The sequence below is a fragment of the Nerophis lumbriciformis genome, linkage group LG06, assembly GCF_033978685.3.
Source record: "Nerophis lumbriciformis linkage group LG06, RoL_Nlum_v2.1, whole genome shotgun sequence".
Taxonomy (NCBI): domain Eukaryota; kingdom Metazoa; phylum Chordata; class Actinopteri; order Syngnathiformes; family Syngnathidae; genus Nerophis; species Nerophis lumbriciformis.
In genome coordinates, this window is record NC_084553.2 from 38895415 (window position 1) to 38921601 (window position 26187).

A 26187-nucleotide genomic window follows, 5' to 3' on the forward strand; every position below is an offset into this window, starting at 1 on the left:
ACTGATTATTACTCACTGCAGGCTTTATGAGAGCCAACAAACATAATAAATCATCCCTTCCAGTGCAAAGTCTGCTGTCATTAGAATGCCGACTGCTGGAATGTTCATATATTTCCATTTAGGTGAAAAATGACTCATAATCCCCGCAAAGAAATGGGATGGGGGGTTGGGCGGGACCAAGCCTCTTTTCGTGTCGTTCTGGCCATTTCAGAGTCCTAAATGGCTGTCAAAGTGTCCCAACTCATTGGAATACCTACTTAGACTTCTTCTGTCCATGTGAAATGCATGATTTATGATCTAGAATAAACTCTCAGGGAGCAAGGAAGCGAGGAAGCAGCAGACCACTCAATGATGTAAACATAGGCTAGAAATAGTTTGTCTGCGCTAACGCTTATAATAACAATATCACTTGGTTAAAATTTAAATAACAAAATGTAAATGGAGTATAGTTGGAGGTTTTTGAATGGTTATTTATTGGATTGTATGGGCAAAATAGAGGCGCTTCCTTTTATTTACGTTTATTTAATACTTAGAATGCATGAATAAAAATCCATCTGTCGTCATGTCTGTCATAATGGTTGTGAACGATAAGCAAAATTACAAAAAAGTGCTGTTCCCCTTTAAATAATCAATATATTAACTCAGCTGCATAAATAGGTCAAAGTGACATACAGCTGTTTGCCAGGGTTGAGAGAGCCTCGGTCAATTTCTCGGTCAAACTCTGTCCTGATGTCCTCCAGGCGGCCGTCGTCTCCGAAAGCCCCCCACTCAGTGTTCACACACATCCTGCCTTCATCGCCCTCCACCAGGTCGATGTGGCGCAGCTCCTCCATGTAGCAGGCGTTGGTACCGGTTCCTAAAAGCAAACATCACAAACATGGCAAACCCCTTAAAAGATAGAAGTAATGGCATTGCAAAACACACACACAATAAATATGATGTTATTGAAACATAACTTGCCAAAACACTGTTTCACTACTTTGAAGCTTACTGGCAAATATGGATTGCCATTTTCATTCATTTTGACATGCAAGTTGAATAGAATAGTACTTAAACCACGATAATATACATACACTACAATATAATAAAATAGCCAATTAATAAATTCAACAATATGAAATAAAATCTACAACAAATTGACATCCTTGCTGCAGCAAAACAGAACACATAGTATGTGCTAAAAAACGCCCTGTTCATGTTGTAATGTTGGTGTTCAGAATTACGCTGTTCGTGAATACACTGGTGCATAATGAGGAAGTGTCGCATTGCTGTTTGTGTCTGTGCGATGTTGGAACTGCGAACTGCCGTTGGCGCGTTACGGTCAACAATAAAGTTTAAAGCAAAAGGAATTGTGTGCCTGTCAGGACACAATTACATTACTTACAGGACGTTACTTCCACAATAAAATTACATTACTTACAGGACGTTACTTCCACAATACCCCCTTCAAACACTTGTTGCAAGTGGCTGAGTCTGCATTTGACGTCAGACACCAATAGCTCCTTTTTTTCCAATTTGGTTACCACTGTTTACGTCCATTACAGAAGAAAGTGTTTCGGTAAACTTTTGTTCAATTTAAGACGTAGCCCTCCGATTTTAGCACATATTGGTACATACAGTAGTACCTTGGCTTGCAAATTTAATTGGTTCTGTGACAGAGACCGTAATCCAAAATACTCTTTTGTCAAATCAATGTTCCCCATTTAAATTAAATTAAATTCTACTTCAGTATGTCGCAAAATAGCAGTGATACGCTCGAATTGCTTCGCCAAGTTGATTTTCTTTCTTTAATTCCTTAAATATCATCTGCTTTTTCTCAACATTGTCCTTCACACACACTTTCTTCACTCCCTTAGTTGAAAAAACAAAGTTATGTCTTCCTAGGTATTAGCTAACGAGCAATCAAGTGAGAGACCAAACGTTTTGGTCCGCTCTTACGGGATTTACTGTGACATACGCAACGCTGACCAGTAGTGAGAATGCTTGTAACCTGACCTTTTGCTTGCAACCTAAAATAGAACAATTAGCCGAGAGACAGCTTGCGTCCCAAAAAACTTGTGAGCAGGGGCACTCGAGGTATGACCGTATTGTCTTGAATCTAAGATGAACCCTTTTTCAAGACCCACAGGTCACTGGTATGTATGAGTGAGAGGAAGAAAAGCTCTGATTTGCTAGTGTAAAAGCTTTTTGTCCCCAAACAAAATCCCTACACCCAAGACGACTGGTCATTCGCATAGGAAAAACTAAGCTCTTATATTCGGGTCGATACGGTACGGTACTTAATACAGGTCCAACATAGAAAGGGAGATTTTAGTTTTTACAGTGTAGGTTAATAATAATCTTAATTGTGAGTAGACTACGGTTGTAATACCGATGATAATTCCAACTTCACAGCGTTGATCGTCAAAGCCGCATGTCATCATAGTTCCCACGGTGTCGTTAACCACAGCCATGATGTCAGCTTCGTAGTCCTGATAGAAATACAAGCCAAACTTTAGGTTGCTATTCTCCAAGATGCTACTGTACAGTCCTCACAGATGACGACTTACACCTCGTAGCTTGATGGCATTGTTAAGCAGCTTCACGACATCCATGCCCTCCACCCCGCTCGCCTTGAAGCGCTTCGTCCACGTGATCAGAGTACTCTGCAGACAGACAAAGCAAAGCCTCCCTGAAGAAAAACCTCCCAGGTAGGGATGGGCAATATGGCATAAAATCTATATTGCGCTATATAATATGGTCTCCTATGATACACATAATATATTATTTGGCATAGACAGTGAATGATAACAGAACCGTTTTAAAACGGGTTAAAAAGGCTTCTAATTTAAATGCTGACACATTGATTCATTTTCAATTTTTTATTTTTTATTTTTTTACTTGTTAATTCACTGTTAATAACTGGTTACTTTCTGTTGTTCTCTTTGGATCGCCACTTTCACGTGGTGGAGAGCTTTGTGTGTTCTGATTAATCTGACAACGATGCCCCCTGGCGCTTTAGCTCCTGGTAGGTTTAACCATTGGAGGTAAGGTCAAGGGCGAGGTACCAGACAGAGTGATCCAAAAAATAAAGGCTTTCAACATCGGAATGGACGGATGATGGTGGCAGAGAAGCTCCACAACGGTCACAAAGACGGAAGAAGACAAAGACTGGCCTCCAATTGTCTTGGTCTCTATGCCGTTGGATCCAAGCCTTCTCTTTGTCAAGGACAGTGTGGTGGCTGCCTGTGCCGACTCTCGCCCTGCAAGGGTAACCTCGGACATGATCTTTGCAGCGCGTTAACTGCAAAATAAATATTGAGAACAACACCTACCACCGTACATGGCGTTCATCGACCTCATAAAGGCCTTTGACTGTGAAAAGAACTGCTCTCTTGGGTGCCTTCTCCAAGATCGAATGCCCGGACAAGTTTCTGAAGACAATACTTTAGTTGCTCATTCTGAAGCCAACCTCCAAAACAGCTTGGATGCATTTGCCAGAGCTTACAGATTCCTGGGACTTGACATTAACAAAACTCAGATCCTATAGCAACCATTCCTGATACACTCTCCCACACTCCAAAATGTATGTGGGAGACAACATCCTGGAAAATGTTGATCAATTTGATCAACTGGGGCGGTATAGCTCGGTTGGTAGAGTGGCCGTGCCAGCAACTTGAGGGTTCCAGGTTCGATCCCCGCTTCCGCCATCCTAGTCACTGCCGTTGTGTCCTTGGGCAAGACACTTTACCCACCTGCTCCCAGTGCCACCCACACTGGTTTAAAGGCCTACTGAAATGCGATTTTCTTATTTAAACGGGGATAGCAGGTCCATTCTATGTGTCATACTTGATCATTTCGCGATATTGCCATATTTTTGCTGAAAGGATTTAGTAGAGAACATCAACGATAAAGTTCGCAACTTTTGGTCACTGATAAAAAAGCCTTGCCTGTATCGGAAGTAGCAGACGAGTAGCGTGACGTCACAGGTTGTGGAGCTCCTCACATCTGAACATTGTTTACAATCATGGCCACCAGCAGCGAGAGCGATTCGGACCGAGAAAGCGACGATTTCCCCATTAATTTGAGCGAGGATGAAAGATTCGTGGATGAGGAAAGTGAGAGTGAAGGACTAGAGGGCAGTGGGAGCAATTCAGATAGGGAAGATGCTGTGAGAGGCGGGTGGGACCTGATATTCAGCTGGGAATGACTAAAACAGTACATAAACACAAGACATATATATACTCTATTAGCCACAACACAACCAGGCTTATATTTAATATGCCACAAATGAATCCCACATAACAAACACCTCCCCCGTCCCGTCCATATAACCCGCCAATACAACTCAAACACCTGCACAACACACTCAATCCCACAGCCCAAAGTACCGTTCACCTCCCCAAAGTTCATACAGCACATATATTTCCCCAAAGTCCCCAAAGTTACGTACGTGACATGCACATAGCGGCACGCACGTACGGGCAAGCGATCAAATGTTTGGAAGCCGCAGCTGCATGCGTACTCACGGTACCGCATCTGCGCATCCAACTCAAAGTCCTCCTGGTAAGAGTCTCTGTTGTCCCAGTTCTCCACAGGACAATGGTAAAGCTTGACTGTCATCTTTCGGGAATGTAAACAATGAAACACCGGCTGTGTTTGTGTTGCTGCAGCCGCCCGCAATACACCGCTTCCCACCTACAGCTTTCTTCTTTGCTGTCTCCATTGTTCATTGAACAAATTGCAAAAGATTCACCAACACAGATGTCCAGAATACTGTGGAATTTTGCGATGAAAACAGACGACTTAATAGCTGGCCACCATGCTGTCCCATAATGTCCTCTACAATCCGTGACGTCACGTGCCGGCGTCATCATACCGAGACGTTTTCAGCAGGATATTTTGCGCGAAATTTAAAATTGCACTTTAGTAAGCTAACCCGGCCGTATTGGCATGTGTTGCAATGTTAAGATTTCATCATTGATATATAAACTATCAGACTGCGTGGTCGGTAGTAGTGGGTTTCAGTAGGCCTTTAAATGTAACTTAGATATTGGGTGTCACTATGTAAAAAGCGTAATGAGTCACTAGTCACTAGAGAAAAGCGCTATATAAATATAATTCACTTCACTTCACTTCACAATTTGTCTACCTTGGTAGCCTTCTTTCCATGAGAGCGGTCAATGATGCCCAGATTTACCACCGCATAGGGTGTGCCAGCGCAGCTTTTGCTAGGCTGAGGAAAATAGTTTTTGAGAATCGGGACATCCGGGTTACGACCAAACTCTTTTTGTGCCAAACTGTAGTTTTGCCCACTCTGCTCTATGGGACCGATTGCTGGACTAGCTACAGCAGACATTTAAAGGTCCTGGAATAGTACCACCAACGCTCTCTTAGCAAAATCAGTTAGGAAGATAGGCAAACCAACGTCAGGACTTTGAAGGAAGCCAACATCCCCAGCATCCCTCCAACCATCATCCGGCACCAGCTGCGATGGACAGGTCATGTCTACGCATACTGCCTCCCCAAACAAATGCTGTATGGACAACTAAAGGAGGGACAACGTACCCAAGGAGGGCAGAAGAAGCATTACAAAAACAACATCAAAACTCACCTGAGGAAAGGCCGCTTCAACCCCAACAACTGGGAGGAGGTTGCTCTGTAGATGTGTGGAGCAGAATGGCCCATGAAGGCACAGCACATATAGAAAAGGAAACCCATCGTTCCGCGGAAACCAAGAGGCAACAAAGGAAGGAGAGATATGCCACCAAAACAGCTCTTCACACCACCACCACTACGCAGTCAACCCTTCACATATGCTCTCACTGCAATAAAGACGGTGGATCGCGGATTGGCCTCTTCAGCCACCTGAGGACCCACAGATGACCAGACACACCAACAGGAGGACAATCATACTTGCTTCAAGTGATCACTGATGATGATGACTTTCTTTTGTAACATGGTTCTATCTACACTTCTGGTAAAATGTACTAAGCACTTATAAGCTACTCACTGCAGACTTTATGAGAGCCAACAAACATTAAAAACATTGCTTACTGTACAATGTTTGCTATCACTAGGATGCCGACTGGTAGGATGTTGTTATATTCCCATTTAGATGAAGAATGACTCATATTCCTTGCGAAGAAAAAGGGGGTTGAAACAAATTGTCCTTCTGTGACTTTCTCGCCATTATATAAATTAAATTGGATGCCTAAATTGACCAATTTGTCGGATTAAAGTATGTCCTCATTTGTCTACTATCAAGGTGAGAAGCCTTATTTATGATCTAGAATAAACTTTCACAAGCGCCGGGGCAATAAAGCAGCTCATCAGCCGATGTTAACAAAGCAGCAACAAACTTGATAGCGCTCTGTGAGAATGCCGCTAAAAAGCTAAAACTAGTTTGTCTGCGTTAGCGCATATAATAACAATATCACTAATACTTTTAATATTCTGGTCATGAAATGTAAGTGGAGTATTGTTGGTGGTTTTTGAATGGTAAATTATTGGGTTTATGAGCGGAATAGAGTACCTCCCTTTAACTCCATTGTAAGCGCACTTTTATTTACGACTAAGAAAAAGTGCAGTTCCCCTTTAAGCCCTCCTGTGCCCAGGGACTTCTTTCCAGAGTTTGTAAACAATAACAAAAACGACAAGAGTTTTTGACAATAAAAAATATTGATCAAACCACTGTATTATCGATCATATTCGTGTACTATATTTAATATACAGTTGTCCCTCGATTATGGCTGGTAATTGGTTCCAGGCATGGCAGGGATAAATTAATTTCTGCGAAGTAGGAATCATTAATTACAAATAAAATAATTTCATAGCTCGAGCATAAAAAAAACTTTTTACGAAATTCTAAATAAATTTTTTCAACATTATGAGAGACCTACAGACATTAAATAACACCTTTTAGTCACCTTCACACTCTTTTAATCCAACATAGTGATGCTGCTGAGGCTGAGCAAATCAGTTGCCACAATACTGAACAACGCGCTGTGTAGTTTGGTCTCTAGTGGCCTATACTACTGAAGTATTGATATTTTTAGTTTAGTAACTTTATCCTTGAAAATGCCTAAAATTTTAGAATGTTTTAAAAATCTGCAATGAGGTGAAGTTGCAATATTTTACATTTGTATCTGTTCTGCACTTTATTTTTTTAAGTGCATTTGGTGTATGCCTTTATTTTGACAGGCACTGTGGCTTCAAAGAGCCATGTGGCTTCTTACAAATCTGACATCAAAGAGTCTGGTAGCCAAGTTGGAAATCAGTTTCGCAGTCACATCTCTGCTATAAGATGCATTTTTCCACTTCTTGTAAGCTTTGTGTGGTACTCGCCTTCGAAAGCATCGTCTGTAAGTATTTGTTTTAGTAAGTTGATAATACATTTATACTTAATGTTTGTAAACTTTTATATACATCACAATTGCTTCATGTTTAGTACCTATAAGTAGCTTTTGATTAATTTCATGTTGTATTCACTTGTATGTAAGGATGTATATTTAATACAATGCAGTCATTTATGTATGTATATTTGTATATTTTCTTTAGTTTTACTCTGGTTCATACTGGATTGATTATTATTATTATTATTAAAGCATTTTCAATGGAGTTTGGCTTGCTGTTGACTTTTGTCCACTTGCACACACAAAAACAGTACAGTATTGATCCGCCCACCTGTGTTTACATTTAAGAGCTCTAACTTAGCCGTTAGGGGTTAGCATATCCTCCTAGGGTCTGTAAGGTAGCATGTTTAGCTATCCCTCATCCTGCAGTGATGATAGTTGTAAGAAGCATAGTTTTTTTTGCCACCATGGAGGCAAGGATTAGTGATTTACAAACAGCTTCACACTGTGGAGGGACATTAGCCGCTAGCTAAATAGCTAGCGAAAATTTTACAGTGCGTTGAGAACGCATTTGTTCGCTTGTCGCTGTCAAATTTGTCGAACACAGGTACAATGTGTCATCAACATACATTATCACGATATGACGATAGTATTAAAAACTCTACTGTCGGCCAAATTTATATAATTTATATCGTCCAACCTTACACCCAAGATAAGCACCAGGATGGATGACGACATAAGATAGACATGAAGCAGACGGACAGTGTCCACATATAAGTACAGTTTTACCTCGTCAAGTTTGGTTTGTTGACAAGGGAAGGAGAAGGTCCAGCCAACTGGCAGTTTCTTGTCTTTAATGTCGTGTTTTTCCATGAAGTCACCCAGACACTCGGCCACATGGTCGAACAGCTAGAATGAGAAAGAGGAAGTGGGAACTATTTCCATTTGTAGCTACAGTATATGTGTGCGCGTGTACACACCCTCGTCCCACTGCCGTGTATGATGTCCTCTGGCGTCTCGTAGATTTGGCTCTCCATCTGAACCGTCTGCTTTTTCTCGTGACTCACTCGGACACGAAGAATCCTGAAGGCACTTCCTCCCAAATCCAATGCGATAAAGTCTCCTTTCTCTGTTGGATTAATAGTTGGCACAGAAGAAGAAAGGATGAGGCAATCTCCTTGAAATAACTGAGTTAGTAATAAGAGATGTGTAATATTTGTATCTATACTTATTGAGATGGATTGTGAATGACGTTTGGATTTTTGTTTTTTAACGACCGGACTGAAAAAGGCTTCAACAGTATCACACCCTGTTTTCAGTTAGCCAAGCATTCATAAAAAGTTATGAACCATCCCAACCTGTCTGCTCTTTCTAGAGTATATACAAATACCTCAAATGGACTGCACCTCTCAAAAAAAGGATACAGGATACAGTTTAGTTTCATGTGGCGAGAGACAGCATGAAAAAAATACATTTATGTGCATAATCAGCTAATGGCAGCAAGCAAAAAGAAGAGTCCCTTTTGTACAAATATAAATACTTCTATTCATTTGAAATGAGCAGAAATAAAGGAGAAAGCCGTAGAGCAGGGGTGTCAAACTCATTTTATGCATTGCATTTATGGCTGCCCTTAAAGGGCCACTTGTAACAGTGAATAATGAATTAAAAGAAATGTATGAGGATTTGCCTCAATATAATATTATGACGCAATAGACAATGCATTTGATTGTTTGATTTTATTTTTACTTTTTTTTACATACAAGGTAAAATAAATCTGTAGGTTTTGCGGCTCAGTCGCCACATTTTTACCACTGTGAATAAAAAAAATTGGTACCACACTAAAATTCTGGCAACTAAGCTGCTAGTGTTTGTGCCGTAAAATATTCTGTTGTTGTGCATTTTCTGTAAATGGAAAACTGGTAACTGTTTTTTTAACAGTAAAATTATGGCGACTGAGCTGCTAGCTTTTTACCGTAAAATCTATCATGTCATTTTTACAGTGTACTGTACACTTTGATGGATAATTTACATTAAAATCATAAGTCAAGCAGCTATTTAAGTATTTTTAGTTTAACAAAACAATGTTAGGATCATACGTTTATATAATATTTGATACATAGTTTATTAGATTATAATAAAGTTTCAAAGATATGCAACTACATGCAGTAGAGGCATTTTTTTCTGTCAAACTGAAAATAACAAATATACAATGCATCTGGAAAGTATTCAGAGTGCTTCACTTTTTCCACATTTTGTTATGTTACTGCCGTATTCCAAAAGTGGATAAATTAATTGTTGTCTTCAAAATTCTACAGGCAATACCCCATAAATAAGGCTGTAACATAACAAAATGTGGAAAAAGTGAAGCGCTCTGAATATTTTCCAGATTAACTGTAACTTTTAAACACAGTGTAAGTACCACTGATAGTCTCACACACACACACACACTTGGTGTGGTGAAATTACCCTCAGCATTTGACCCATCCCATTGTTCCACCCCCTGGGTGGTGAGAGAGCAATGAGCAGCAGCGGTGGCCATGCCTGGGAACCATTTTGGTGATTTAACCCCCAATTCCAACCCTTGATGCTGAGTGCCAAGCAGGGAGGTAATGGGTCCCATTTTATAGTCTTTGGTATGACTCGGCTGGAGTTTGAACTCACGACCTACCAATCTCAGGGCGGACACTCAAACCACAAGGCCACTGAGCAGGCTTTTTAATAAAAAAAAGACAAAAGTACTTTATAAACATTATTTCCAGGATTTTATATAAAATTCTGTGGCCGCCCTGGTCATGGCCACTGGCCTTAAGTTTGACACCTGTCCCGTAAAGGAACATTTGCTTTTATATATGTGTTGACTAAGCACATACCTGAGCCGTCGGGGATAGAGCGCACAAATGTTGGCAACATCTTTAGAGACGCCGTGGCGTTGGTGTCGCGTCCCAGTCCTTTGACGAGCTCCATGCGGAACCGCTGCATGATGTCCACCAGCGTCTCATCGGAGAAGCGCATGAAGTACAAGTACTTGTCAATCTGACAAAACACACATAAGCAACCATTAATTATAACAACATCCAATTATACTGTACGCCAACTTTTGTACAAGTAAAATCTTTGCTACACTGAAACAGTTTTTGGTAGTCGTAATTTTATTCTTATTTTCAAAAACCCTATCACAGACACATACTATACAATACACACAGCATTATTTGAAGGTGAACTGATATTTTTACATTATTGTGACATTTTTGCTTTCTGGTGTATGAAGTTTAAGAACCATATTTGAAATATAGTGCATCCACTTTGTATGTCTTATTGAGGTTAACTTATTGTTACACTTATATGTTAAAATGCTACCTAAACATTGTTCATAAATAAAGGTTTTATCATTATGATGTGGGCAGTTTGACTCTGGAACAGATAAATGTAAGCCACGGCCAATGACTTGTCTCCGCTGCACAGAGTAAATATTAAAATTTGATATTTGACAAAATTGTTTGGAAAATAATATATTAAATCATTTTATGACACAATGAAGTTGGGAAATATAGGGGAAAAAAATTGCAACCATCTTCAGAAAATCCAGGAGAATATTGTAAAAAACTATATCCAGGAAGTGAGTCAAACAAATCGTCAATAAAAATATACACTCCTTAGCAGAGGTGATAAAACCGTTGAGATTGTAAAGTTTTTTTTATATGGTCACATCCTGTATAACTAGATTGCAAGATACTTTATTGCTCCTTAGCAGGAAAATTACTTCGCTACATCAGACATTTCTATAGAGTACAGTATGGATAAGAATAGATCGCGATTTTTCTGTCTCCCTGTAATGTTTTTCTGATCTTGAATGGGATTGTGCTGAAAATATCATTTTCCCCTTGGGGATTAATAAAGTACTTCTGATTCTGATTCTGAAAATAAGAATACAAATTTGGAATAAGAAAAGGAGGAAAATATACACAAAATAAACAGCCTCCTATGTACATATGATCAATACTAGAGCATCGATCAGAGCATAAATGTAAATGTGCAGGACTTGAAGTGTGCAATTGTTAAGATGCAGTATACAATTTGTAATCATGTCATTATTTCCAAATAAATGTATTTATTTTTGACGGCCCGCCAATGAAAATTTGCTGCTACCTGTTAAGAGTTCTCCACGATTATGCGGAGACTCTTTTATTTTGAAAGTGTCACCTCTACTTCTACTTATGATAGTGCTGAAAACTCAATTAATCACACTTTTGATTTTTGTTTAATCACAATTAATCGCTGGTAAGAAGATGTTTTAAACTCGTTGTGCTTCGATGGTTACAGAAGTCATCACTGCAATATATGCAAATTACCATAATTTTTTTAATAGATAGTCCTCTTCTGTGTGATGCAAAATTTACCAGCAAATTTGATAACTGACCATAAAACAACCCGCGGCGCCTTTCGGGTAACCATCCTCGGGTAAGGTAAAGGTCAAAATAAATTGTACGATCAATCTGCATTTACACATTAATATTGCGGATATATATATATTTTTTTAATCAATCGCATATGGTAACATGGTAACATTGACAGCCCTATTAATCGGCATAATTCCCGCTTTAAATATACTGTATATATTTGAAGCATTAACACTGTCTAGAACACAATGACAGTGCTTATTGTGGAACAGTATGTCAAACAATCCAAAGTTGCATCATCATGAAAAGAATGAAGCAATTTGGAGCCCTACTGCATATTGCTTAATTCTGATTTCCCACTGCACACAAGACATAAAAGCAACAGGCAACGTGAGGTCAAGGTGTTGATGCAAATTGCAACTACCTGCCATGAACCTCACATTCTTTGTTCAAACAGGTCTTACAGTGTAAATGTCAGGGCTTGACAGGAAAGAACTGGATTATTCAGGCTGGATCCGGTATGTCAGACACACTAATTTTTAGTCAGACATTTGTTGAACCAAATCAAAATAACAACAAGAAAATGGATAGATGTGCTTTCTGATCAAAGTGTATATAAAATATGACATACGTATTTACATTCATATACATTATAAATATTTCTCTGGTTTTGGCTTTTTTAAAACAACAAAGCCTTAAATTATAGAGATTGCTGAACACTTTGTATAAAGTCATTAATATGCTGTGCGGCGGTGACTACAGAGCTGAAGCACAAGATGTTGAGTGTGTCAAAAGGCACACACAAAGGGCATACAAGCAATAACATATTGGAGAGGAAGAGTGACAAAACACTTCATTTCTACTGGTTAATAAAGGGGGTGCGTGAAGCGCAATATGGAGGTATTTGGGCTTCAAACCTAACAATAAAAGTGACGCTTTAAACAGGGAGGCCCCACAATGCAAGTATCGCTTTAAAACACGCCTCGCCAAATGTGGCGATTAGTATTACCACATTTGCTTCAAACGTAGATAAACATTTCAATAATAAGCATTCAGATCTGCACAATGAGTTATAAAGAGTGACAGGTAATTATGTAGTTATTACAACTGTCCTGCTGTTTGACTTCCATGCAGACGTTGAGGAGCACAGGGCAGACGTTCCCTCCAGGGCCGATGTTTTCGTCGGGGGTAACACCCTTCACTTTACCCGGCAAAGGGTCTGCTAAGCTCCGCTTTCCGGTCAGGATGACGAGGCTGCTGATTCGTGACAATCTGGTTGCTTTAGTTTTAGTTTTGCAGGACACAACCGGACCCGTTCATCACTGTACTGCGCAGTGCACTCGCTACCTCTCTCTCTCTCTTTACTCGCCCACTCACTCACTGACGTCGCTCAGCCAACACAATGACATTCTTGCAAACACACGTACGCTACTCTCATAAGTTAACCAGCTCCGCTGCTGTGCACATGTAGATACGTATGACCGCCCATCTAGCGTCAACTAATGCAAGTCAAATGATTGAATTTTTCACAAATGTTTTAACATAACGTCCTTTTTTGCTGCTTCAACACAGCTCAATCAACACAGAAAAAAGTAAAGTAAAATAACTTAGTTGTTAACTGTAGGTCAATAATGCTTGTCTTTCTCTCAGACAGACAGGGCTTTGCTCCCCGTAACCACACACAAAAACACACACACACGCACGCACAGACACCGCACGGTGAGCTAACGTTACGCTATAAGCTAATTAGCCTTCACCTCAACGACTGCGAGCGAGCTGAGCTGCCACTTATGTTTCGAGAACGTCAACGGGCTCATAGTGATGTTACTAGTAGTTGACTTGGAAGTGTTTATTGTAATTTGGGGAGAGTCCGCTGCCTTATGCTTACCTTTCTGCTCACTCCACCGAAGGAGCACTGACTCCATGCGCTCTGAATACGCACTGCTGATTGGCTGTTACATGCGCTCTGAATACGCACTGCTGATTGGCTTACATTCGCTCTGAATACGCACTGCTGATTGGCTGTTACATGCGCTCTGAATACGCACTGCTGATTGGCTGTTACATGCGCTCTGAATACACACTGCTGATTGGCTGTTACATGCGCTCTGAATACGCACTGCTGATTGGTTGTTACATGCGCTCTGAATACGCACTGCTGATTGACTGTTACTGCTCTGCGTGTAACCAATTAGATGGTTGTGTGGGTGGGACAATGCTGGGTGCTGCAGAAACGTACTGACAGAGGCAGAGGCAGAACTAAGCGGAGCAGCTTGTTAAGACTTTAGTTTAGGTGGTGGCTCTTTGTTGTTAAGGCGGTCGCCTTAACAACAAAATGCTGCGGGAAAATCTGCACATACATATATACACACACAAATGTATTCTCCTCAAGCAATTGTATGTAATAAAATAAGACTAATTTGATTTAATATTTTCTTATAATGCTGTATTAAATATGAATGTACTGTGTTGAATTGAAGTGTGTTAATACCAACATATTTTATTTCGCCCAATATGAATAAATAATCAACAAGTTAAAGGCAAACATCACATAATCATTCATTAGGTCCAAGTAAAAAGTATAGGAATCAGCGGTTAATTCTATAAGTTATCACATGACGTAGTTCCTGCACAATTAAATTGTCCAAACAAGCCAGTGTGTACAAGTGTTAATTACACTGTGCAGGTGTTACATTCCCTATGATGTGCCTACATGTGGAGTCTGCATGGAAACAAACACAAGCTCTTAATTGTCCCTAAAACAAAAAAACACAATCTCAGCACATCAAATGAGACGGGTCAACTTGCTCCTGTGTTTTATCATTTGTTTACATCACTTGGAGTGGAGTTGCCTAGCGGGGTTTTAAAAAGTTTGCGTTGCACCTCAGTTACGTATTTCATGACGCAGAGCAGCACAAGTCCATAACGACAGTGCATTTGAAGAGTATTCAAAGCACTTTTACTTTTTCCACATTTTGTTATGTCACAGCCTTGCTCCAAAATGAAAACAACTAAACAATGTTGTCCTCAAAAGTCTACACACAATACCTCATAATGACAATGTGAACAGGTTTTTTAATTTTGCAAATTTGTAAAAAATTATTATAATCATTTCAATTCACAGCCTCTGCTCAAAACTTTCTTGATGCACCTTTGGCAGCCTCAAGTCTTTTTTTAATATGAAGCCACATGCTTGTCACACCTTTTCGCCTATTCCTCTTTGCAGCATCTCTCAAGCTCCATCAGGTTGGATGGGTAGCATTTGTTTTTTTTAAGCCAGGATGTCTCTGTAAATTGCTGCATTCTTTTTTGCTTTTATCCGGACTAGTCTCAGTTCCTGCCGCTGAAAAACATACCCAGAACATGATGCTGCCACCACCATGCTTCACTGTAGGGATGGTATAGGCCTGGTGATGAGCGCTGCCAGTTTTCCTCCAAACATAATTCCTGGCATTCAGGCGAAAGAGTTCAATCTCTGTCTCATCAGACCAAAGAATTTTGTTTCTCATGGTCTGAGAGTCTTTCAGGTGAATTTTGACAAACTTTTTACAAACAAATGGCTTCCGTCTGGCCACTCCACAATACAGGTCTGATTGGTGGATTGCTGCAGAGATGGTTGCCCTTCTGGAAGGTTCTCCTCTCTCCACAGAGGAATGCTCTAGCTCTGACGGAGTGACCATCGGGTTCTTGGTCACCTCTCTGACTAGACTCAGATGAATGCAGCAATGCACAGAGACATCCTGGATGAAAACCAACACTTCCCATCCAATCTGATGGAGCTTGAGAGGTGCTGCAAAGAGGAATGGGTGAAACTGCCTAACGATATGTATTGAGCAAAGGCTATGAATTGTTTTTTAATTACATTTGCAAAAAACGTTATGGAAACATTGCCATTATGGGGTATTGTGAGTAGAATTTTGAGGACAAAAATAAATGTTTTCGATTTTGAAATAAGACTGTAAACATAACAAAATGTGGAAAAAGTGAAGCGCCAGATGCACCGTATTGTACCCTTTTGCTTTATTATTGCAGTACAATCCGTGAAACCATCACATAAAACAGACTTGTTTATCTGAGAAGAGACTGAGGGCATCAATAACCTAGACCCCTGCAACAATATGAAAACCGTGGAGTATAATAATAATAATACTGCAGTGCTAAGTAAGGGACAGCATGCTATTTTTATTACTAAAAATGATTAAGTATATAAGTTGAGTCTTATTGCAAGGTGACTCGCTTACCAAGCCGTTCCCTGCGCTAGTCTCTATACTCTCCTACAAAGGTATACTCCTTCTTACACTTGCATGACAGTGAACACTTTGAAAATTACTTTAAAACAGTTATTTTATTATTTTTGATGTATTAATTTATTTATTTTCAAATGGAACAAATGTTTCCAGACATATTAGAGGTTGGCCAACATTAACGTCCACGGCAATTGCGCTCACTTAAGATTTATATTGAAATGACCTCATTATATTGATGATGTGCTCCTCCTTCCATTTACAATTATTTTAATTAAAGTGGTATGCTTGATTAAATAATCTGAACAGTTCTTTTTTAATTATTTTTTTTACCATCTTTAAACAACTTCCTTTCCTCTACCGGCCACATCTCATTCAGCTGCGGCAGCAGGAATGATACAAGTGAAGTGAAGTGAAGTGCCACATGACTTTGCAGCAGAAAGCTATGACGCAGCAATTTATCAAAGCCATTAAAATGGAACTGCCTCAAATGGAAAATTACATTTTGATAAACCCAAATGTCACATGAATAGCGAGTTAATAGTGCGACCATTCTGCAATATCGCAAAAATCATCAGCATGAAAAAAGGAGATTAACCGGAAATGGGTGATGGGAAAATTAGATTTCCTTAAGTTATTTACTTGTGCATGTTTTAGCTTGGAACAAGATCAAGAAATCAGTTAGAGTTAGTTAGTAGACTTAAAAATAAGTAAATGCTTGCCATATTCATATTTACAGTACAATTTTCTTGAGGTGTGACTTTTTTTCAGCTTTCTTTTTATGGCTAGCCGTTACCATTTACTGGACATTTTAATCAATATTGTCATGAATACAGAATCTCACAAAGTCTACTTGAGAGTACAATGGTACACCCCCTCACACAGCCATTTTAATATACAGTATCTTCTCAGGGGACATTACAGTAATACATCAACTTGGTTCTGCGACAAAGCTCTTAACTCAAAACACTTGTATCTCAAATCAATGCCTCCAATTAAAAAAATTTGACATTCATTTTAAAAATAAAAAGTAACTTTTCTATAATAATTATTGTACGAAAACAATACAACAGAATGTAAGAACTACGGTAATTTTATGAAGTAACCCATTAAATGAGACATGCCTTGTAAAAAGAAAACACTTTTAGATAATAAGTATTGTAAGAAAATAATACAATAGATTGTAGTACAAACAACTACATTAATTTTATTAAGTAATATAATAATGTTATGTATGGCATTTGAGAGTGGAATTCTACGGTATCTCCTTCCAGCTTTTTTTAGCCGTCAAACACACCATTAGCAGCTTCTTCATGACTTCATGGATAAAGGTCTGCCGTTTATATATTATTCTAACATTCTTTGCTGGCATCAGACTCATTCTGCTTCAGTATGGTGCAGACTAGCAATCATACGTTGCAACTGTTTCAACAAGTCAACGCCACGCGTCATGTTTCTGACTCTTTCATTCTTTCTTCTCAGAACTGTCCTTCACATTTTCTTCTTTCCCATTGTTGGAAAAACAAATGTATGTCCATCTTAGCTATAAGCTAAAGATGTATTTTTGTGAATCTGTTGTTTTTTTTCTAGTTAGCTCACATCGTGGTTCAGAGAGAAACATTATTTCTGTTCTCCTGCATGTCCAGCACATGTTGAAAAATTGTCAATAGAGATGACTTAGACTAATGCTAGAGAGTAAGACGTTTACTGTGACATTTGCTATGCGAAATAATGGTGGGGATGTCTGTAACTCAAACTTTTGCTCGCAACTTAAAGCATAACAATTAGCCGAGAGACAGCTGTTATCTCAAATAACTGTTAAAGCACCACAGTAATACAGAAATGCAGCATGGGTATACTTTCGTCCAGTGTCAAAGTAATTTTCATTGAGCGCCACATTGCAGTTAAGGCTGCCATCAGAGGGCTGCTTGTAACAGTGAATATATACAGTATGAATATAAAAGTATAATCGCCCCATTATAATATTGCAAAATTGCCTATGCATTTTTTTATAATATTTTTTTCCAGTAAAATTTGATGGATAACTTGCTTTGAAATCAAAAGTCAAGCAAATATTTATCTTTATTTTAACAAAAAATGTCGAACTACGTTATATTTTCTGCACATTAAAGTTAAAGTACCACTGATAGTCACACACACACACTGGGTGTGGTGAAATTATCCTCTGCATTTGACCCATCCCCTTGTTCCACCCCCTGGGAGGTGAGGGGAGCAGTGAGCAGCAGCGGTGGCCGCGTTCGGGAATCATTTTGGTGATTTAACCCCCAATTCCAACCCTTGATGCTGAGTGCCAAGCAGGGAGGTAATGGGTCCCATTTTTATAGTCTTTGGTATGACTCGGCCGGGGCTTGAACTTAGATACTCTTAAAGTTTAAAATATATGTAATTGCATGCAGTAGATGCATTTCTTCTGTCAAAATGGGAATAATTAATACATTTAGTAAGATAAATAAAGTACTTCAGTGACACACATTATTTGCAGGCTGGGTCTAGCACCCAGGCCTCCAGTTTGACACTTGCGGTTTATTCAGTGCACAGTTTGTACAGCAGTTTAGATTTACCATCCATTGAAAAGAGTCAACACAAGCCATTATTGTGTAAATATTTGGAAAGATAATTGTATATATTGCCTACAGTCAAGCATGGTGGTGGTACCGTCATGGTCTAAGGTTGCATGAGTGCATTGATACTGGGGAGCTAAGGTCTATTGAGGAAAAAATTAATAGCAATTAGCGTTGTTTGGTATACTGGTACTGATGAAGTACTGCAGTGCTAATGAAGTAAAAAAAGTAACTATAATGTTTTTGAAAAATACCGGTACTTTTTTTTTTTCATGGACATGATGGCGCGCAATGGTGACACTGCTGGTAATATGAGCCAAGGCGCATGTCACAAGTCAACACACACACACACACACACTTAGAAATGCAAACGGTGCGGAGATAGAAGAGGGAGAATGGACGTATTTTGGCTTCAAAACTAAGGATAAAGGTGAAGCTATAAACACTGGAGCGCCGCTGTGCACGCGGTGCTTTAAAATACAGCTAGGGAGCAGCTAACTTCTGCCCACGGTGTTTTTTCTACTTCTAAATCACTAATTCTCACCTGCGTAGCAATAAATAAACAAGGTTCCCAATAAGTATTATCCCTGCAGGGCGAGGAATAGCTAGACATGCTTCGTGACTGCGTGGGTTCCCTCCGGGTACTCCGGCTTCCTCCCACCTCCAAAGACATGCACCTGGGGATAGGTTGATTGGCAACACTAAATTGGCCCTAGTGTGTGAATGTGAGTGTGAATGTTGTCGGTCTATCTGTGTTGGCCCTGTGATGAGGTGGCAACTTGTCCAGGGTGTACCCCACCTCCCACCCGAATGCAGCTGAGATAGGCTCCAGCACCCCCCGCAACCCCAATAGGGACAAGCGGTAGAAAATGGATGGATGGATGGCTTCACTACACACCATAGGAGGTTGCAATTGCTAATCGCTAACTTGAATGTAAACAAATGGGTGGATTAATACAAATATTGACTGTAACAATACCAAGTACAAGAGTCGTATATGGTCAATACTGCATTGATTACATCGAGATTTTTTGTTATCACAAAATCTTTTGTAAATTGTTTGTATTGTTTATAAACTCGTGAATAGGCCTCTGGACGCAGGAGGACTTTAAGTATGACCCTGTAACTATTTGATATCGATTCAATACCCAAATTTGTAGTATCACTTTAAACTTTTGTAAAGTATCCAAACAACAGAAGAATTAGTGCTTATTACATTTTAGCAGAAGTGTAGATAGAACATGTTAAAACAGAAAGTAACCAGATATTAACAGTAAATGAAGTAGATTAATAATCCATCCATCCATCCATTTTCTACCGTTTGTCCCTCATAATTTGGACAAAATAATAGAATGGGAAATGACACAAAATATTACTGCATACATCGGCAACCAAATTAGGAGTCTTTGTTCTCCTACTCAGTACTAGAAGAGTAGTATGTAGTATAGTAGTATGTCCACTATGTTATTTAAAGCCACACTTTAAGAAATGTATGTTTAATGTATCAGAAGATGTTTTTGTTTGTTCCTCGTAGCAACATGGGCTGTGCTAAAACTGGGCTGTAACGCAGGTTTTCCAACAATATGATAAATAGCTTAAACACACCCAAACTTCTTGCAACTCAACGCCAAGAAAACGGAAATGCTGATTATCGGTCCTGCTAGACACCGACATTTATTTAATAATACCACCTTAACATTTGACAACCAAACAATTACACAAGGCGACTTTGTAAAGAATCTGGGTATTATCTTCGACCCAACTCTCTCGTTTGAGTCACACATTAAGAGTGTTACTAAAACGGCCTTCTTTCATCTCCGTAATATCGCTAAAATTTGTTCCATTTTGTCCACGAGCGACGCTGAGATCATTATTCATGCGTTCGTTACATCTCGTCTCGATTACTGTAACGTATTATTTTCGGGTCTCCCTATGTCTAGCATTAGAAGATTACAGTTGGTACAAAATGCGGTTGCTAGACTTTTGACAAGAACAAGAAAGTTTGACCATATTACGCCTATACTGGCTCACCTGCACTGGCTTCCTGTGCACTTAAGATGTGACTTTAAGGTTTTACTTCTTACGTATAAAATACTACATGGTCTAGCTCCATCCTATCTTGCCGATTGTATTGTACCATATGTCCCGGCAAGAAATCTGCGTTCAAAGAACTCTGGCTTATTAGTGATTCCCAGAGCCCAAAAAAAGTCTGCGGGCTATAGAGCGTTTTCTATTCGGGCTCCAGTACTATGGAATGCCCTCCCGGTAACAGTTAGAGATGCTACCTCAGTAGAAGCATTTAAGTCCCATCTTAAAACTCATTTGTATACTCTAGCCTTTAAATAGACCCCCTTTTTTAGACCAGTTGATCTGCCGTTTCTTTTCCTTTCTCCTCTGCTCCCCCCTATCCCTTGTGGAGGGGGAGACACACAGGTCTGGTGGCCATGGATGAAGTGCTGGCTGTCCAGAGTCGGGACCCGGGGTGGACCGCTCACCTGTGTATCGGTTGGGAACATCTCTGCGCTGCTGACTCGTCTCCGCTCGGGATGGTTTCCTGCTGACCCCACTGTGGACTGGACTCTTACTATTATGTTGGATCCACTATGGACTGGACTCTCACAATATTATGTCAGACCCACTCGACATCCATTGCATTCGGTCTCCCCTAGAGGGGGACGGGGGGGTTGCCCACATATGCGGCCCTCTCCAAGGTTTCTCATAGTCATTCACATTGACGTCCCACTGGGGTGAGATTTTCCTTGCCCTTATGTGGGCTCTGTACCGAGGATGTCGTTGTGGCTTGTGCAGCCCTTTGAGACACTTGTGATTTAGGGCTCTATAAATAAACATTGATTGATTGATTGAAATACCTTGTTGAGGAAGTTAAAGGTGACAGAGTGAGCACCTGCGGGGATATTGTCAAGCGGAGAGAAAGTGAAACATGTTATCATGGAGGCATGTCCAAGAGGATTGTGCTCCCACTAAATATTGACATCATCTTACTGTGCGGTGTACTCACTTGTACTGCCAGCTATTTCAACAGTGTCAGTTGTGTTTTGACTCGTTTTCAGAGGACAGTATAGCAATACTGCTATACAAGCTGTACGCTGATTACTCTAAAGAACTGGTTCTCAAACGTTTTTCTCCAAGTGTTGGAGCCAAATTTCCCTATTTGTTTATAATGCTTTTATTTTATTTTCTCTAATTGATTGTTGGGTTCAGCATGTTGTATTTCCTTCTTTGGCAGATTGCTCCGCCCACTTCCTGTTAAGAACCAGGAAGTGTCGACAGCGAGGGGACTGTTGCTATGGTGGGGTTACCATGGCAGCCTCCTTAAATTGGGTTCAGGTGTGAGCATGGGGGGCGATTGGAGGACAAACAGTTTTTGAGCGTGTCGTGTCGTGTGGTGTCGTGTGGTGGCGTGGCGTGTTGTGTCGTGTCATGTGGTGACAATGCTGGTATAATGTGCCATTCAAGGGTAGCATACTTGGTTATATAACTTACATTTGGTTCAATTTAGATAGCTTGTAATAAACGGATTGTCATATCCAAACACAGTTCTACAGTACTGGACATTCTATCATTTACACACGTCAAACTGGTCAACACAGTCGCCCTCGGTACCAGCCCAAAGGTAAGGGCTGTACACCAAGTACCACCATAATGACCAACATTAAAATACAGTAGCGTATTAGGCCTAAATAGTCATTAACAACAGGGCAGAGGTTTTATTTAATATTTAATATGTTTGGCCACTGTAACATTACACACAGTTTGAACAGTAACAATATGTTTGAATATTAAATTACGTAATTCTTTGGTGTACCACTCGATTGAGTCCACGTACCACTAGTGAAACCCGTACCACAGTTTGAGAACTGCTCTAAAGTACATCCAAATTGTATTTTTGTAGTATTGTCCTTTGAAAAGAATACAGATGCCTGCTGAAACATGAGGAGTGTACAGTACTGTCTTTCCTCGACACATCGTGGATTATTTATTTATTTTTTGGTATTTATTTAAAGCATATTCTGCAATAGTTTTTCCCTGAATCACGCATTTTTACGCATACAAATGCTTAAATAGAGTAAATATATATTAATACTACAGTAGTATTGGCCACTAGACCAATGTTTTTCAACATTTTTTGAGGCAAGGCACATTTTTCTCATTTAAAAAATCCGGAGGCACACCCCCAGCAGAAAACGTTAAAAAAATTAAACTCCACCAGGTCGTCGTGCCTTATTTTGAGTTTGTTAGTGTTTTCCTGTGTGTAGTGCTTTAGTTCTTGTCTTGCGCTGTTATTTTGGTGGCCCTTCCTGTTTTGTTGGTGTTTTCCTGTAGCAGTTTCATGTCTTCCTTTGAGCGCTATTCCGCGCACCTGGTTTGTGTTAGCAAGCAAGGCTATTTACATTGTTGCTATCCTTATTTGTGTGGACATTGTTGATTGTCATGTCAAGAACGGACGTACTTTGTGGACGCCGTAAGTTTTTGCTGTCGTCCAGCGTTCTGTTTCTGTTTACTTTGTAGCCAGTTCAGTTTTACTTTCGTTTTGCATAGCCATTGCCTTTCCCTTTCGTTAATTTTTGGATCCCGATGTGGTCTGCATATTGGGATCACAACAAACCATCCTCGTCTCACCCGACACTTTACGACTTTTACAAAGCAATTAACTACCCGCTGCCACCTACTGACATGGAGTATTACGTGGTTACCCTGCCGAGTTTTACACAGCACAGACACCAAGCAACGGCACATTATTTGCAGATTATAATTATTGATTTGCAAAAAATATTTTTGGCCCAATTAGGTGAAGTTGCATACTTTCCCACTGCACACCAGACAATATCTCACGGCACACTAGTGTGCCGCGGCACAGTGGTTGAAAAACACTGCACTAGACAAACCAAACCCGTCAGATCGCACAGTTCAGTATTGTGGCCACCAAATGCCTCAGCCTCAGACAGCATTCCTATGCTGGGTTAAAAGAGTGTAACAGTGATTGATGGGTGTTATTTTATGTCTATAGGGCTCTCTCTCACAATGCTGACATTTTATTTTGAAGGTAGTCAACAGTTTTTTATGCTCTAGCTATACAAATATTAAAAAGGTATACTAATGATTCCTAATTCGTCTGTGGACTATTTGGTGTAGCATTTCAGTCATCTATCCTCAACGCTGGAGCCTATCTCAGCTACAATCGGGCGAAAGGCGGGGTACACCCTGGACAAGTCGCCACCTCATCGCAGTTAATCAGATTTTTTTTTTTTTTTTTTTTCTGGTTGGGGGGGTAACAGCATTTGATGCACTTTTGGCTATTTTTGTCAATTAATGTGTTTAAAACTTAATAGACACATATAATGATTCCTATTTGGCGGAAATTCATTTACTGTATGTCTGGAACCAGTTAACCGGGATAAATGAGGGATGACTGCAGTATTTTGAACTAAAATTAAGGCCGTTTTTTTGCAAAGTCACAATCAATGAAGGAAATGTGAGGATGGTGTGCGTGTTTTCTATTCAACACAACACACCTTTGACACACAACTCTGTGTGTGACGTCACCTGGAGTTTTTGCTTTGTGGAGGTTAACCGAAGCCTTTTTTCTTACTCCCTCCACCCTCCCCACTCTGCCAACAATGCCCTGCTCTCCTTGACACAAGCTTGGGGAAGCTCTGAAACCTGACGCTGTTGTCCGTGTTTTGTACACGCGCGCACACACAAACAAAAACACCTCATATGGAAAAATACTGTCCTCTGCACTGCCCTCACCAACACCAACCATCTTGCATTGATAACAACCACAGTGGCGCACACACACGGCGACAATGCACACTCAGGGACATTTCCACACCTGGCGCCCTGCAGTGATGTGTGTGTGTGTGTGTGTGTGTGTGTGTGTGTGTGTGTGTGTGTGTGTGTAAGCCTTCTTCGCGTCACACATGGTCACATGACTCAAAGCTGGCCTATTTTAGGGAGGCCGGCAGAAGAGAGGAGAGGGAGGGAGATGGGATGTATTGCATCAGATCCCGAGTGCTCTTCATGTCTTTTATGACACTGCAGGCCGTTGTTTGATGCCAACGCACACACACACACAGAAACAGGGATGGGTTACAAGCAGGAAGTGTGACAAGCGTAAACTTTTCCTCCATTTCAAGAGGAAACCAGTTGTGGTTTATTGAGAAGCTGGTGACATCACCTTAAAGGCGCCCCCCCTCCCGCTTAATGTGTGAATTACAAAGCACATGTTAGGGGAAATTTGAAAATGTGCGTCATGTGTGTGGTTGCCTGGCAACAATGTCACATCAGGATGTGACAGGATTGGGCCACTAAAACTGGCCCAATAAATACAATTTTTAGTTAAATGAGAGGGGGGTTGTGCTGCTGAGAGCTTAGTGAAAGGAACACATTCATCAACGGTTTGTCCACTCAAGTTGACTGATTCAGGCAAAATTTCAAATGTTACTCATGAGCCAGGTCAATGTCATTCATATAGCGCCAATTCATAACAGAGGTTAGTCTCCGTCTAAAGGCAATTCACAGACTGGTCCGAAACCCAACATGAAGCAAGGAAAAAGACCACAAGACTGGAACTATCTCTTGATTCCTAAAAATCCTTTCATCTCTGTATCCTTTTGTCCTTTCATCTTTTTTTATGTCCTCTCTTTTCATCATACCTCTAATTCAAACATACATGTGACAGGATGACTGGTGACAAATTGGGCCAGTGTGACAACTGTAATTGACTTCCATTGCAGAGAACCAGGTAAATAAATTCCACTCTTGAAGCCTCTTCTTTTTTTCTTTTTATTTACCTTCTCGTCACATCCAGAAGGGTCAAATGTCAACACTTACCTTTTTAACCTGGTCATCCTTCAGTTCAGTGAAGTAGTAGGCTAGTAGTTGAGCTGCAATCATCCTGCTGCTCTTCTCTCACACACACATGCAGGCTGACCCACAAATACAGATGGGTGGGGGGAATCAAATCCAACAAAAAAAGAAGATACCCTTCTTAGCTTCTATCTCAATCAATAAAACAAGGCCAACAACTAACGGATTAAGCAATGAAGATAAATCCGGGTTCCAGTCAAGAGTTGTTTCATAAGTGAGGCAGTCCCCGGTTCAGCACGTGAATGAAAGTCAGGAAGCAAAGTGAGCAAGTTTTAGCAGCAGGAGGGACCAATGGGAGGGGTTAAAACCACATGTCCCGCCCACTATCTACGAGATGATTGGATAAGGAGGCGTATGTGGTTTGGGGGGGAATGCTCGCTTCTGATTGGTTACTGCGGAACCTTGAAAGGAGCGCCCAAGGGCGGGATGGTGGAGGAAGTCAGAAGAGGAGGAAAGGCGGAGGTCCCTCCTCTTTAAGGCCTGCCGTTTAAACGAGCAGGGGAACTTTCGGCGCAACTTACCTTACATTCAACTTAGAGCCAGAGAAACGCAGAACTCACCGTTAATTATAGTACAGTAGAGTACAGTAAAGTAGACTCAACAGGGGTGTCTGAACATCGACTTCTAAGATGGCTTTTTTTTTTTGATTGATTGATTGAGACTTTTATTAGTAGGTTGCACAGTGAAGTACATATTCCGTACAATTGACCACTAAATGGTAACACCCGAATACGTTTTT

The 26187-nt window shown here is 40.3% G+C and overlaps 1 protein-coding gene across 1 annotated transcript in view; it reads right to left on the bottom strand.

The window, feature by feature from the left end:
- Positions 1-25695, bottom strand: part of LOC133608760 (hexokinase-1-like) — a 50092-nt gene extending 24397 nt beyond the window's left edge. Inside the window, exons 1-7 of the mRNA XM_061964271.1 lie at positions 25413-25695; positions 10205-10367; positions 8315-8463; positions 8124-8243; positions 2550-2645; positions 2372-2471; positions 673-856 (exon numbers count right to left, since the gene is read on the bottom strand). Of these exons, the coding sequence (XP_061820255.1) occupies positions 673-856; positions 2372-2471; positions 2550-2645; positions 8124-8243; positions 8315-8463; positions 10205-10367; positions 25413-25475 (875 nt within the window). The 5' untranslated portion in view covers positions 25476-25695. The remainder of the gene's footprint in view (positions 1-672; positions 857-2371; positions 2472-2549; positions 2646-8123; positions 8244-8314; positions 8464-10204; positions 10368-25412) is intronic.
- Between the last annotated feature and the right edge of the window lie 492 nt (positions 25696-26187).